Below are 13,458 nucleotides of genomic sequence, written 5' to 3'. Positions count from 1 at the left end.
GTGTAATCCCACCATTTGCTCAGGGTGGGGGAACTGGACATACTCGGTGAAGAGCACTAATGACCACCACCCCACCGTGGGGGGTTGCCACACCACACGGAGAATGTGAGTGGCGATCAAGTTATCCCCCACCCATCAGTCTCTTGAGCTCCTTTCACGGACTGTCTTGCCCACAGGGAATTACCAGATCAATGATGTGAACAGGTTGGGAACTCTTGATATGTGTAGTAAGTTTGGTTTCCGGAGATATTGCCCGAATTTACGGGTTTTCCCAGACTCTTGCTGGGCTTCTAACCTTGGTTTGACCTCTTAGTAGCTCTACAGCCTGAGGAAGTGATTTCATGTCTGTATACCTAACTTTCCTCATCTAAAAATGATATAATGGTAATTCCTACCTCGTTGGGTTGGAGAACAAATGAAATAATATATGTCGGGCACCCAGTACAGGGCCGGGCACGCACCTCTCCCAGCTGCTAGGATGACTGTTTCCAGGTGTGCACTGTTCTTTAGACTTCTCCTCATTTGCGTTTCTTTGACTTAAAGCAAGATGATGTATTTTTCGAGGTGATAGTTAGCTTTCTGCATTTCTTTGTGCATAAAATATTTGTTCATTTTTTTCCTTTTTTTAACCAGACGTGAAATATAGTATTAGATGTTAGCTTGAACTATTTGAATGAATTCTTTGTACTTTCAGGTAGCAAGCTTTTATCACTTACTTCTCTCACGTACATTTTTTGAATTTTGTTCCTTTTTTAGATATAGACTGTTTTACCTTTTGCAGTGCAGGCTCCCCCCTCCTGTCCCTCCTTATACAGCACACATTCTCATGGTCGCTGTTGATTATGTAGCCAGAAACTTACTTAGCTGACTTAACTATATTTTTATGTGTTTCTGTTTTTTCCCCATGTTTCTATCAATGTTTTGCCTCTGCCCTTTCCCCAGTTCTAAGGTCTTGATAGAATTATGATATTGAGGTTACAGTTAGGTGAACCAAAAAAACCCCCAAATTAAAAACAAACTTGCCAAGTTCATTCCCCCCGCCCCCGTGCAGTATTGCAAAAATATTTTAGAAATCTTACTCAAAGTTCTCCACAGACTTCTGAAATTTGACTTCAGTTGATAAATGATTTCCAGAATTTAATGGGATTGGGGAAATTATTCTCAATTTCATTTAGCGTTGCTGTTATTTTTGCCTTGTCATTTATTATGCTTTTTTCCCTTGACTTCAGAAATGCTTCTTACTGTGATGAAATGTCCGTTGAGCTCCGGGTTTTCGAGAAGACAGAAGCTTCCCTGCCTTTCATATCGTACCCGCAAATTCTAACCTTGTCAACCTCTGGGTCCTTAGTTTGCCCTGAGCTGAGTGAATTCACCCATAACAAAATGGACATGAAGATTCAGTGGTACAAGGTACATCTTTAAAAATTGCTACTTTAATTAAAATGTGTTTTACTAGCCACAGGAAAGATATAAAATACCCATTCTGAAGGCAACACATTCACTTTTCTATTTCTGGGTTTTGTTGTTGTTTGCAACTAGTTATTTTAAAAAGGGGAGGGATTAATATGTTCTATTCATCTTTGTGTGGCTTGGGTAAGGGTCCTCAGGGTAGAATTTCGAGAAGCCAGAATAGAAAATGAATGCAGAGTAAGTGACAGCTGAAGAAAATAGCTTTTTGTACTGTCGTTTGTCTATAGAAATGTAGAAAAAAAGAAATGTAGAGAAAACTATTGGTTTAGTTAACAACTGTGTACACATATTAATGAAGTTTTTTAAAGCACACGATAACTGACTTTGGGGTTAAAGGAACAAATATAAACAATTTGTTTTCTTGACTGGTTGAATAAATACTATCAGAGATCACTTGGGTAGAGCGGTTGTGGGCAAACTACAGCTATAACCAGTAGCCACATTGACCTGCCCGACAGCTTAGGATAGTTTTCACTTTTTTAAATGGTTAGAAAAAATTAAAAGAGGGGCACTTGGGTGGCTCAGTCGGTTAAGCATCTAACTCTTGGTTTTGGCTCAGGTTATTTATTTTTTATTTTTTATTTTTTATTTTTTTAAAGATTTTATTTATTTATGTGACAGAGAGATGGCCAGCGAGAGAGGGAACACAGCAGGCGAGTGAGAGAGGAAGAAGCAGGCTCCCAGCAGAGGAGCCCGATGTGGGACTCGATCCCGGAACGCCGGGATCACGCCCTGAGCCGAAGGCAGACGCTTTAACGACTGCGCTACCCAGGCGCCCCTTGGCTCAGGTTATGATCTCATGGGTCACGAGATCGAGGTCCATGTTGGGCTCCGTGCTCAGCAGGGAGTCTGCTTGAAGGTTCTCTCTCTCTCTGCCCCTCCCCACTGAGCACATGCTTGTTCTCTCTCTCTCCCTCTCTCTAAAATAAATAAATAAATCTTTAAAAAAAATTAGGGGCACCTGGATGGCTCAGTCGGTTAAACATCTGCTTTTGGCTCAGGTCATGATCCTGGGGTCCTGGGATTGAGCCCCACAGGGTCCTGGGATTGAGCCCCACATCAGGCTCCCCTCTCAGCAGAAAGTCTGCCTCTCCCTCTCCCTCTGCCTTTTGCTTCCTCTGTTGTGCTCTCTCTGTTCAGTAAATAAATAAATAAAATCTTAAAAAGAAATTAAAAGAAGACTAGTATTTCATGATATGTGAAAAAGATATAAAATTCAAATTTCAGGGCCCATAAGTACAGTTTTACTAGGGCATGTCCACACCGTTTCTGTAGTCTCATACTGCAAGGGCCAAGTTGAGCAGCTCTTCAAACTTACCAGAAGACAGAGGCCATATGGACTGTAGGCCTGAAATGGTTACTGTCTGGTCCTTTACAGGAAAAATTTGCCAACCCCTGATGTACACAGACCATAGGTTGATACTGAAAAGTACAGTTACTTGTTTAAAATTTGATAGAAATTAATCCTTTAATAAAGGAAAGGTCAACCAGTTGACTGGTGTTATAGCCAGAAGATACATACAGGATACCAATGCTAATCATTACTGAGCAGGTGCTGTGTGTAATTCTGTTCTAGATTCCCTGGCATATAACCTAACCAAGTAGGGATTGGTAGTCTCTCCACTTTACAGATTAGGAAACAGAGAAACAGAAACGTAAGGCACTTGCCCAAGGTCGCAGCTGGTAGATGGTGAAGCCAGAACTCCAGCACGGGAGGCCAGGCTCCACACACCACTGCCATGCCGGGGAGCCCTGGAGGTTTGGGGGCCTTGGAAGAACTGGGGTGCTGAGACCGGTTTGGCTTTTTCTCATGTTTGGGGACTCATGTTAGGAACAATAAAATCTCTCTTTTTCATTCAATATGTTGTAAAATGATACTTATGAGCCACTAGCTGACAGACTATTCCAGTTATGTCTGTGGTCCCATTCAGAGCAGGGTTCTGAGGTGACTCAAGGTTATGTTTGACTGTCGCAAGCTTTCGATCATCATGGTTTTGAAAGATAGGTTCCTGAGAACACTTTGTGCTCATTGGGATGTTTTCTCGAATCCCATTCAACATTTTCTGTTATTGGAGGCCTTGCTCTTGAGGGTTCTCTTAGTGCAAAACCCACAGAATCTTTTGTCCATATGGAACGTGTGCCCTGGTTCCTCACACTTCGTTTTTTCTTACAAATTTTTCTCCATCTTTACTGACTCCTAAAATTGAAATGATTCTTAAAGTCATTACTCTAACATCATTTTTTCATTTTTCCTGAATATTACTTTCACCCTGAATATTTCTTTCCTTTTTTTTTTTTTTTAAAGATTTTATTTATTTGACAGAGAGAGAGAGACAGCCAGCGAGAGAGGGAACACAAGCAGGGGGAGTGGGAGAGGAAGAAGCAGGCTCCCAGTGGAGGAGCCTGATGTGGGGCTCGATCCCATAACGCCGGGATCACGCCCTGAGCCGAAGGCAGACGCTTAACCACTGTGCCACCCAGGCGCCCCTGAATATTTCTTCTGAATGTTACGGTCATCCTGACGACACACTACTACTCTTCCCTCATGTTTCCCAAGGTGGTAATGGCCTACTTTATCAAATAAGAAATAGTTTCTTTTTTCCCCCCGTTGTGCTTACACAAATGTGCTATAAACATTGTGGTTAAATCCTACAATTTTGTTTTATATGTTAACAAATTCCCTCTGTTAAAAAATACAGTTAGTGCTATGTCCAAAGTACATTCGCCAAGTAAACACCAGGGCGATTCTTGGGCTGCGTGTCCAACATTGATAATACGGGTGCTGTTTGTATGGAGCTTTTGAGATAGACATTAGTACATAGCATAACTCTGAAAAGTATTTTCCCTTAAGGATTCTGTCCTTTTGGATCAAGACAACGAGAAGTTTCTAAGTGTGAGGGGAACCTCTCGCTTACTCATCCATAATGTGTCTGTGGAGGACGCGGGTTATTACAGCTGTGCCATGACATTCACCCACGAAGGCATACCATACAACGTGACTAGGAATATCGAACTACGTGTCAACAGTGAGTACTTGCCACTGAGGGACCTCCCCACCCTGTCAATTACAAGCATGCACAGAACAAATGAGGGTTCACACGGAATTCCTTGAATGTCTTTGGTATGAAAGGAAAACAGACCTATCAACTCGCCTAAAGCATCAGGCTAATAAGACATGTGTGTGGAGTTTTGGAAGATGGAAAGCGGGGTGGTTTTATGAGGAAAGGTGAATCGCTGGGTAGTTGATAGGGTTCCAAGTGTGGCTAAAACACACCAGCAGAGGGGGCCAAACAACGGTTAACGTGGAAGGTCCCTTCGGAAGGCTTTGCAACTCCAGGCCCAGCCATCAGAGCACGGTTGCCATAACTTTATGTATAATTCTAGGATACTAACATTTTATTGGATTTTTCAATTAGAAGGTTATGCATTGGCATATTCAGTGGAAATTCCCCTTTCTCGGGCTTCCCCAAGGCACGTGGCCCTTAAAACCAGAATTTCAAATAGTGAGTGCTCTCATTGGCTTAAATGAGTTCTACTTGAAAATAATGTTGTGAACAGTGTTGATGAATATTTAAAATTGTTTAGTATTTACCACCTACATGCTGGACATCAAGCTTGGTGCAAGGAACGTAAAAGTGTTTGAGTCCTGGACTCCGCCCTAGAGAGTATGCTGCTTTTTATTATTTTTTTTTTTTAAAGATTTTATTTATTTATGTGAAAGAGAGACAGCCAGCGAGAGAGGGAACAGAGCAGGCGAGTGAGAGAGGAAGAAGCAGGCTCCCAGCAGAGGAGCCCGATGTGGGACTCGATCCCGGAACGCCGGGATCACGCCCTGAGCCGAAGGCAGACGCTTTAACGACTGCGCTACCCAGGCGCCCCTGCTTTTTAAAATTTAATATGCTGAAGACGCAATTGGAGTCTTTTAGGGCGTGTCAGAGGGCTTTGGAGATATATTAAGGTTAAATAATTGGTCTGTGAAGGGAGAAGTTTAACTATTTTTCCCTTCCAGAGAAAATCCAGAGATTCAGTTTGACCACAGGGAAAACTGTGTCCCCCATGAACTGAAATCTCTAGATTACAGTCTTGTGAGGATTCATTCGTATCAACTCCTTGTTCCCCAGTGGGGGAATCACGGAGACTTGGCTGACTCTGAAAGGGTTCCGAATTATCCTGTTCATGCGATACTGCACAGGAACACTAGGGGGCGGCCAGCCCACATTTTACCCCGGGTTGTGATCCCAATGTTTCTCAGGGCTTCTCAAAGGGTGGTCTAGCACTGGGGTGCTCACTAGACTTGCAGAATCTCAGTCTCCATCCCAGACCTACTGGGTTAGAAATGGGGGGCGGGGAGCACAGCAATCTGTGTTTAACCCCCCACTTCCCCTCCCCCCCCGCCCCGCCCCGTGATGCCCTCAAGATTTGAAAAGCACAGTGGTTATTTAGCCTCTGAGGCTTTTTCTTTCTTGCCTCTCTGTTGTCCCAGCCTCTGTGTGGCAGGCATATGATTATGTGTGTTGGTGGGGGGCGATTGCGGGGAGGCTCCTGGTCTTGGTCCAGAAGCCATGCACTCCTCTGCTGTGCGGCTGCCTAATGCTTACTCATGTTAGGATTTCAAAATGCTCTGCAGCGAAGCTGTAAGGATGGAGCTAGCAGTTATGGAGATGGGCAGCCCTTTGCCCACCCCCAGCCATGCTTTTTGCTCCAATTCAGGTGCCCACTTTCTTCAAGCTGTCGGGAGACCTGCCTCTTGGGGAGTTGGGTTCCTATTCAGAGGTCCACCTCCGTCTGCCTCCCAAAGGAGTTTACGTCCTCCGTTAACAAGACATAGTAGCCAACTCTGGGTTATGCTCTTTATCACTCAGTGTGGGATTAGCAATATAAACAGGTGGTTCCCAAATTCCTGCGTCTCTATTTATGTTTTTGAAGTGACTCTGCATTATTGTGTGGCAGGCACTTGGGGAAGCAGGAATGGAGAGGAGGGGGAGATTTTAGGGCAAATAGATGTTGAGGTGAAGTCTGTCTTGTGGGCACTGTGAACATTACTATTAAGAATTCATTCAGGAAGCCGGGGAGGGGAATGGTTAATTATTTATCACAGAGCAAAGAACATCTGTTAGTGGAATGTGTATTTAATGTGGCCTCTTCCAGTAATCTCTCTTCTGGGAAGGGCACTGGCCTAAGATGCTCAGTTTTGTGGAGAGTCTGTTTCCTTTGCCAGACAAAGGTCGACTCTTACAATGGCTGGCCGCACTGCGGAGGATAACTTTGTTAATTAGCTAAACAATGGAACTTGAATCTCAGCTTGAAATGATGGCTTCCCTAATTGAATCTCTTTTCCTCACATGCTTTTCAGAAAAAGAAGAGGAGACGATTCCTGTGATTATCTCCCCCCACCAGACCATATTAGCTTCATTGGGTAAGGCCCACAAGGACCGTGTCACCCACGGGGGTGCCTGCAGTCCCAAAGCCCAGGGTTGACCCTTGTGCCCGCTGACTGCACCTGCCCCTTGGGTGTGCAGCGTGCCTGGGTGGGACCCTGGAACCCCGTAGAAGAGGCAGAAATAACATCTTCCCTTCTGTGAGATGTTAGAAATGGCATTGTGTGAAAATACGTGTACTTTGTTATGTGAACACCCTACCTGCAAACATCTAAGTGTAAATGTCCCAACGTTCTGGTGGCTTTCATCAGCTGTATGAGGGGATTAACAGCATGGTTCCCTAGTGTGGCCAGCACCTGCAGTATGCTTTGAATAAGTCCCTTTACCAAAACTTGGCTGACACGCAACACTTCCCTGAGAGTCCGTTTGTAACGTGAGCCGACCCTGTCCCTGCTGGCCCCACAGAGATGGTCTCTCGCTGCCCAAACAGCTGCTCAAGGTGGGTGATGAGAGTGACTGCCAGGGTTTTCCATTTTTCACCCCGTGCGGCTGTGGCTCGGGCTGTTCCGGCCAGCGCACACTTCCCTGTGGATGGTCACTATGTCTCATGGGTTGCCACTCAGTGTCAACACCGACCCCGTAGGGGTCCTTCCGTTGAAGGAGAAGCTGCGCAGGGCGTCACTGTGGCCACTGAAGGTCAACAGCCACACTCAAGTCAGGCTGGGCTTCGGGCAGCCCTGTGTGTCTGTGAAGCCTGTTCTATTTTGGTTTGTTTTCCTATAATGGTTTTGTAGGCCTTATTCTCCCTCTCTCCCTCCCTCCCTCCCTCCCTCCCTCCCTCCCTCCCTTCTTCCCTCCCTTCCCATGAATCCAGCTCTCTCTTCTGTTTGCTGTTGGCCTTATATTTTAAATTCTAGTTGGTGGCCATAGAGAAGGGGGACTTTTGTGCAGATGCTGGCATTGCTGCCTGACACAGGCTGCCTCGGCCCTTGGAACAACCACCTGGAAATCTGGGGAAGTGGGGACACAGGTCGATGCTGCCTGGGATTCCAGCACCCTGGCTCCTAGGCGTTCCCCGGCCAGGTGGAGCTGAGTTCCCCACCCCGTTGCTTTCAATGCACCCATGTGCATGGCAGAGTCACAGGAGGCCAGATTCAATGGGTTGCTTTCGGCCCAAAGATCTTAAGGTTGTAGGAGGCGGTGAAGGAGGGAGAAGAGCCTGCAGGGGGGCCAAACATTAAAAGACCTACCACAGGGAGGCACGTCACCATGAGGAAGAAACAAATGGGACCAACTTGTTCATTTTTTTTCTTTCCTCCTCTTTGGTGATTAAAAAAAATATAACTTCTAGTGACTGAGGAGGAGGGCCCAGTACCTCACACCGAACAGCTGCAGAAGGGACCATGCATATGAAATACAGTGGCTTTGTAAAGAGTTAATCCCAGAAAAGCATGATGTGCGACTGGGTGTTCCCAGGGGAAACATGAGGGCTGAGACCAGCAATGGGCAGAGAGAAAGAATCCAAACGTTCATCTGACTTTTTGGGGTACCTAGAATAAAGTGTAGGAGAAGGCGTCCGTGAATTCAGAAGGCCCTGTAGGAGCCAAGTGGCCTTGGGGAAGCCATTTGTCCCCAGGGTTTTTGTCTCTGACGAAGACCAGTTGAGGGAACTGGAGACAGCTTGATACATACTGGTGTTCTATGTGAATGGAATCATTTGAGGGAACTAAGTTTCCTTCGAAGGAAAGAAATGGCTGTCGAGGGGTGTTTGAGAAGATGGGGAAGGGTCCGCCACTGGGATTTGTTGGCGGACACGGGGGCTGGTGCGGCCCGTGTTCCCTGGCTGGATTCTAATGTTTGCTGTGTGGTGTCTTGCCATGCACAGGATCAAGATTGACAATCCCGTGTAAGGTGTTTCTGGGAGCTGGGACACAGTCGACCACCATGCTCTGGTGGACGGCCAACAACACCAGAATAGAGAACGCCTACCAGGGAGGCCGCGTGGCCGAGGGGCAGCGCCAGTAAGTGGGTGAAGGTCTTTGTCAGCTGAGAAGTGTCTTATGGGGCTTCCGAGGGCTTCACTCTTCCTTCTAGAGAGAATGTCATACCAGACCTATTCATATGACACGCACACTCCATTAAAAATAATTTTTTTGATTATAAACTGTTGGATTTTTAGAATTTTGTTTTATGTTTTTAAAAGATATATTTATTCATTGTAGAGAGAGAGACCATGAGCCAGGAGAAGGGTGGAGGGAGAGGGAGAGAGAATCTCCAGCAGACTCTACGCTGAGCACAGAGCCCAACACAGGGCTTGATCCCATGACCCTGAGATCATCACCTGAGCTGAAATCAAGAGTCAGACCCTTGGGGCGCCTGGGTGGCACAGTTGTTAGCGTCTGCCTTCGGCTCAGGGTGTGATCCCGGCGTTCTGGGATCGAGCCCCACATCAGGCTCCTTGGCTGATAGCCTGCTCTTCCTCTCCCACTCCCCCTGCTGTGTTCCCTCTCTTGTTGGCTGTCTCTCTCTCTGTCAAATAAATAAATAAAATCTTAAAAAAAAAAAAGAGTCAGACACTTAACTGACTGAGCCACCCAGGGGCCACAGATTTTTAGAATTTTAAAAATTGAGTTTTGCTGAGTATTACCAGTTGTTCTTGAGAACCAAACTTCCTATAGGAGCCAAACTACTTGGCATTGATGTTGCATTTTCTAGCTGTTTCATTAAACATTTGTTTCTTGATTTTTGCGGTTTTCCAAAAAAAAAAAAAAAAAAAAAAAAACTTTGGAGTTAATACATTTCCACGCCGCACCCTGCAACCTGAGTGTCAAACATTTTCGCAAACCCTTCAACAGAGTCCGAAAGTTAGCCACAGTATCGGAGGCGGCCACAGGTGCTACGGAAGTTTAATGTTGAAAGAAAGGAAGAATTCTGTTCTCATGAGCATTCATCTCTGCAAAATGTTTTCTAACCCCACAGTAGATAGTCAGACCTTGTAAATGTGAGCCATTTGTGTTTAAGGAAGGACCATTGTGTTTGAATGGAAGACCATTGAGTGTTCCCGATTAACAAGGATTTTTAAAATTCAGGTGACAGTACGATGAATTAGCCTCAACTTCTGCTTGCCAATTTTTTGTCTTTTTTCAAAGACCTATCAAAAAAGGCCTTTCTGGATGCAGTGTAGTGGATCAAAATTATATGTGGTTAGCACAATTGCCTGCTTGCTAAGTCTTTGTTGGGAAAAGCTTGGCATCACTAACATGCCCCATGTCGGCTTACTCAGACTATTCGCGCTCTTAAAGGAGCCTGTTTTTCCAAGGATTAAAGAAATAGTCCCAGCAGATCTGCGTCAGTGGTGTTTTCATTCATGCTTCTAGGTAGCTGTGAAGCATCTTCAGGTGACGGTCACATTACAAATGGCAGCAATGCTGGTTAGAACCGTTCCCTGGCCTCGCCCGTCTGTGGCCCTCCACTCGGAGCTTGAGTTCCCAGAATGACAGCTGGCAATGGAGATGAGAGGAGGAAACATCGTGGAGGCCAGGATTCCTGGAAAATCCCTCCTCCTCAGTATGCAAATGATTTATTGGCCTTACTGTCCAGTTTCTCCAAGGCAGACATCTCTATTCCCACTACTGCCTCTTCATTCATCAACGGCCTTACAAAATGAATTTTTCCATTATCCAAACGAAACTGGCCCCTGTTAAGTTTTCCTTGTGACAAGTGTCCTGTTACAGGGACCAGCATCTTCAGTGTCACTCCTACCTTCAGGCCCAGGCTTAGGAATTCTTCCAAATAGGGAACCAATATCATGGCAAGCGCTCCTGACTTTATGAACCCTGAGACCAATTTAAGCACGGCAGATCCTTCCCATTGAGAACGTTCGGATGTCTCCGTCATAAAGATGGGCTTGCATTTGATACCCCACGTTGAAGTGAATGTTTTCTCACTCAGGGAGTACTCAGAGAACAATGAGAACTACATCGAAGTGCCGCTGGTTTTTGATCCGGTCATAAGAGAGGATCTGAACACGGATTTTAAATGCCTTGTCCGTAACACACTTAGTTTTCAGACACTGCGTACCACAGTCAAAGAAGGTATGTATCTGGGGAACGTTCAAGGGGAAAAGCAGCATGGGCCGTGCTCTGCGGATGCTAGACCAAGCTGCTGGTTCTCCAGAGGATTGAGGGGGCAGTCCCCTGTTTCCTCTCAGTGGAGCACCCAAGGCAGATCTCTCCCTGTTGATGATTTATTTTTTGTCGGGTGGGAGCTGGCTCTGGGAGATTATGTTCAAGTAAAAACTTAAATAGCAAGCTGACTTTTGGAAAAAAGATAAGGTAGTTCTGTGATAAACTTAAAAAAACCGGTGTCCTTGCGTGGCTCTGCCCCCGCATCAGCAGGCGTAGCCGTTTCCTCATGACACCTCAAGGAGGGTAGGACGGTCTTTAGCCGGAGATTGAGGAACTCCGTTCTCCAAGAGCTGGGGACTGGGAGATCCACAGCGCTCAGGGCAACGTTTTAGGGTTAAAGTCATCGGTTCCCAGGAGATAAAGCACAAGACTGTAGTAAAATCAACCCAGTGCCCGTTTAAAATAAGAAGAAAAGAAAAACCCATGCTATCATTCGGACTAAATTGATTTCTTCCCAGCATTTAAGCATGGAGTGGGGAAGGGAAACGCAGGTAACGCAGAGATCGTTGACAGCCAGAGAGGACAAGGCAGAAGCCAGAGTGATCGCCAGCTGCAGTCTCTTGATGCCTCCTGGGCAGTCTGTAGGAGTCCAACAGATTGCTCCACATTCTCTGTGTTTGCTGGGAAGGCAGCCGCAGACGTACTTGTAATTGAAAGGCTGAGGATTTGGTTAAGCCTCAGGGCAGAGCATGACACATACAGCTTTTCTCCAGCTGTGGTCTGAGCACCACCAGCATCGCCCACTTGGGCCACTAGTTGAAAACACCGAGCCCTGGGCTCACCCCAGATCTACCCGAATCCTCCCAGGGTAAGGCCAAAGACGGCGATTTAGCAGGCTCCTTTCATATTCGAGTTTGAGAACCGTGTCCTAGGACATATAAGCAAAAGCTGATGCTTTAAATCATTCCCACGAAAGAGTCAGTAGTTGTCCAGCCCTGGAAAGGAAGTGGCCCACAGAAAGCAGAGTCCACTTCTGGGGTTCAGACTGTGACCCAAAGGAACCTGTGGTTTGTCTGGGCCCGAAGCTGGGAACCTTTAAACGTTGCTGTATGGGAGCTGTCCCCCGGCATGTCCTTTGCTGGGTTGGCTGTGACTCATGGCCGAGGGCACAGATAAAAGCCTGTCACCAGCATGGAGAGGTGCGTCCGGATGACTGCTCAGAAAATTAAAGCTTGAGGCATTTCTAAGGCTTGTGGGATGTTAAGGTAGAAGGATCATCTGGAGAAATAGTCTGAGACTGTGTTGATTCCTGGAGGCCCAGACAGAAGATAATAAGTAGTAGCTTTAAAATGTGGAACTGTGGCCTCGTCATCAGTGAGTCCAAGAACACTCTTGTTCTTGTATTTGCTTGTTACGTCTTTATTCGTACTCTCTTTCCACATTTTCCTGACACAGAGATGCCAAGGGGTAGAATATAAAATAGCTGGGTCCAAGCGATAATCTTGACACCTACAGCTCCTTTGTTCAGAGTTGGTTTTCTCGCCTGTGTTAATGTCATCCTTCGGACATGCACGCTCATTGGAAGAGGCACGCTGGACCTTCGCCATGTCCCAGTTGGCTGGTTGAGACCTGAGCCAATAATATCGTAGTGCCCACCATTCAACAGGTGGAACAGAGACCCTTGGCACCTCGCCCCACTCTGTGCTTCTTTCTGATGGATTTTCGTTCTGCTTTGCTTGTTTCCCTAATGCCACAGATGTCCTTCTCAAATATCCTTGATCTGATGTGAAGGGCATGCTTTCTGAAAAATCCACACACAATTATTAGAAAAAACGAACTCCAATTCCTGTCTTCTCTATAAACATGCATTGCACTGTCCTGCGTGGCAGTGAGAGAATGTTCCTTCCACCCATGATGTGACTCTGTTCTTCCTACAGCTACCACATTCTCCTGGGGGACCGTGCTGGCCCCCCTCTCCCTGGTCTGCTTGGTTTTGGTGGGAATATGGATGCACAGACGGTGTAAACACAGAACTGGAAAAGCATACGGTTTGACCATGTTAAAGACTGGCCATTAAGATTTTCAATCTTACCCAAGTAAAATAAAGACAATAAAACAATCCAGAGACAAATGATGTCCTTTTTTATGGAAGGGACTTGGCCTTTGCGAGGATTCTGCTCTTCCTCAGTTGGTTTAACGACCTGCTGTGTTTATGGTAAAGGACTGAAGTATGAATGTGACGTTTATTCTGAAACAGAATGACAGGAGCGAGTGTGCGTGTGGGTGGGAGAGTAATTCTTGGACACTTGTGACCTATTTAGAAGAGTGACGTGGAGTCGAAAACATCTAAATGAGTTTTATGGTTTATTCACTCGTCATTTAACAAAAATGTATCAAAAAGTTATGTTGGCTATACTCCATGAAGGGTGTTAGTAGATACAAAGGTAAGATGTAGGTTGCCTTTTGGGGAAGATGGAATTTCA

The 13,458-nt window shown here is 45.8% G+C and overlaps 1 protein-coding gene across 1 annotated transcript in view; it reads left to right on the top strand.

Annotated features, from left to right (window-relative positions):
* The window catches only part of IL1R2 (interleukin 1 receptor type 2), a 33,816-nt gene extending 20,721 nt beyond the window's left edge, over positions 1-13,095 (top strand). The window contains exons 4-9 of the mRNA XM_045771813.2: positions 1,230-1,410; positions 4,322-4,496; positions 6,824-6,886; positions 8,734-8,869; positions 10,800-10,942; positions 12,913-13,095. Coding sequence (XP_045627769.1) covers positions 1,230-1,410; positions 4,322-4,496; positions 6,824-6,886; positions 8,734-8,869; positions 10,800-10,942; positions 12,913-13,052 — 838 coding nt within the window. The 3' untranslated portion in view covers positions 13,053-13,095. The remainder of the gene's footprint in view (positions 1-1,229; positions 1,411-4,321; positions 4,497-6,823; positions 6,887-8,733; positions 8,870-10,799; positions 10,943-12,912) is intronic.
* The last annotated feature ends 363 nt before the right edge of the window (positions 13,096-13,458 follow it).

This window comes from Ursus americanus, chromosome 7, assembly GCF_024610735.1.
Source record: "Ursus americanus isolate L20-20 chromosome 7, mUrsAme1.1.p, whole genome shotgun sequence".
Lineage (NCBI taxonomy): Eukaryota > Metazoa > Chordata > Mammalia > Carnivora > Ursidae > Ursus > Ursus americanus.
Note: the sequence above shows the minus strand (reverse complement) of the source record. Positions and strands in the feature narration are given on the sequence as shown.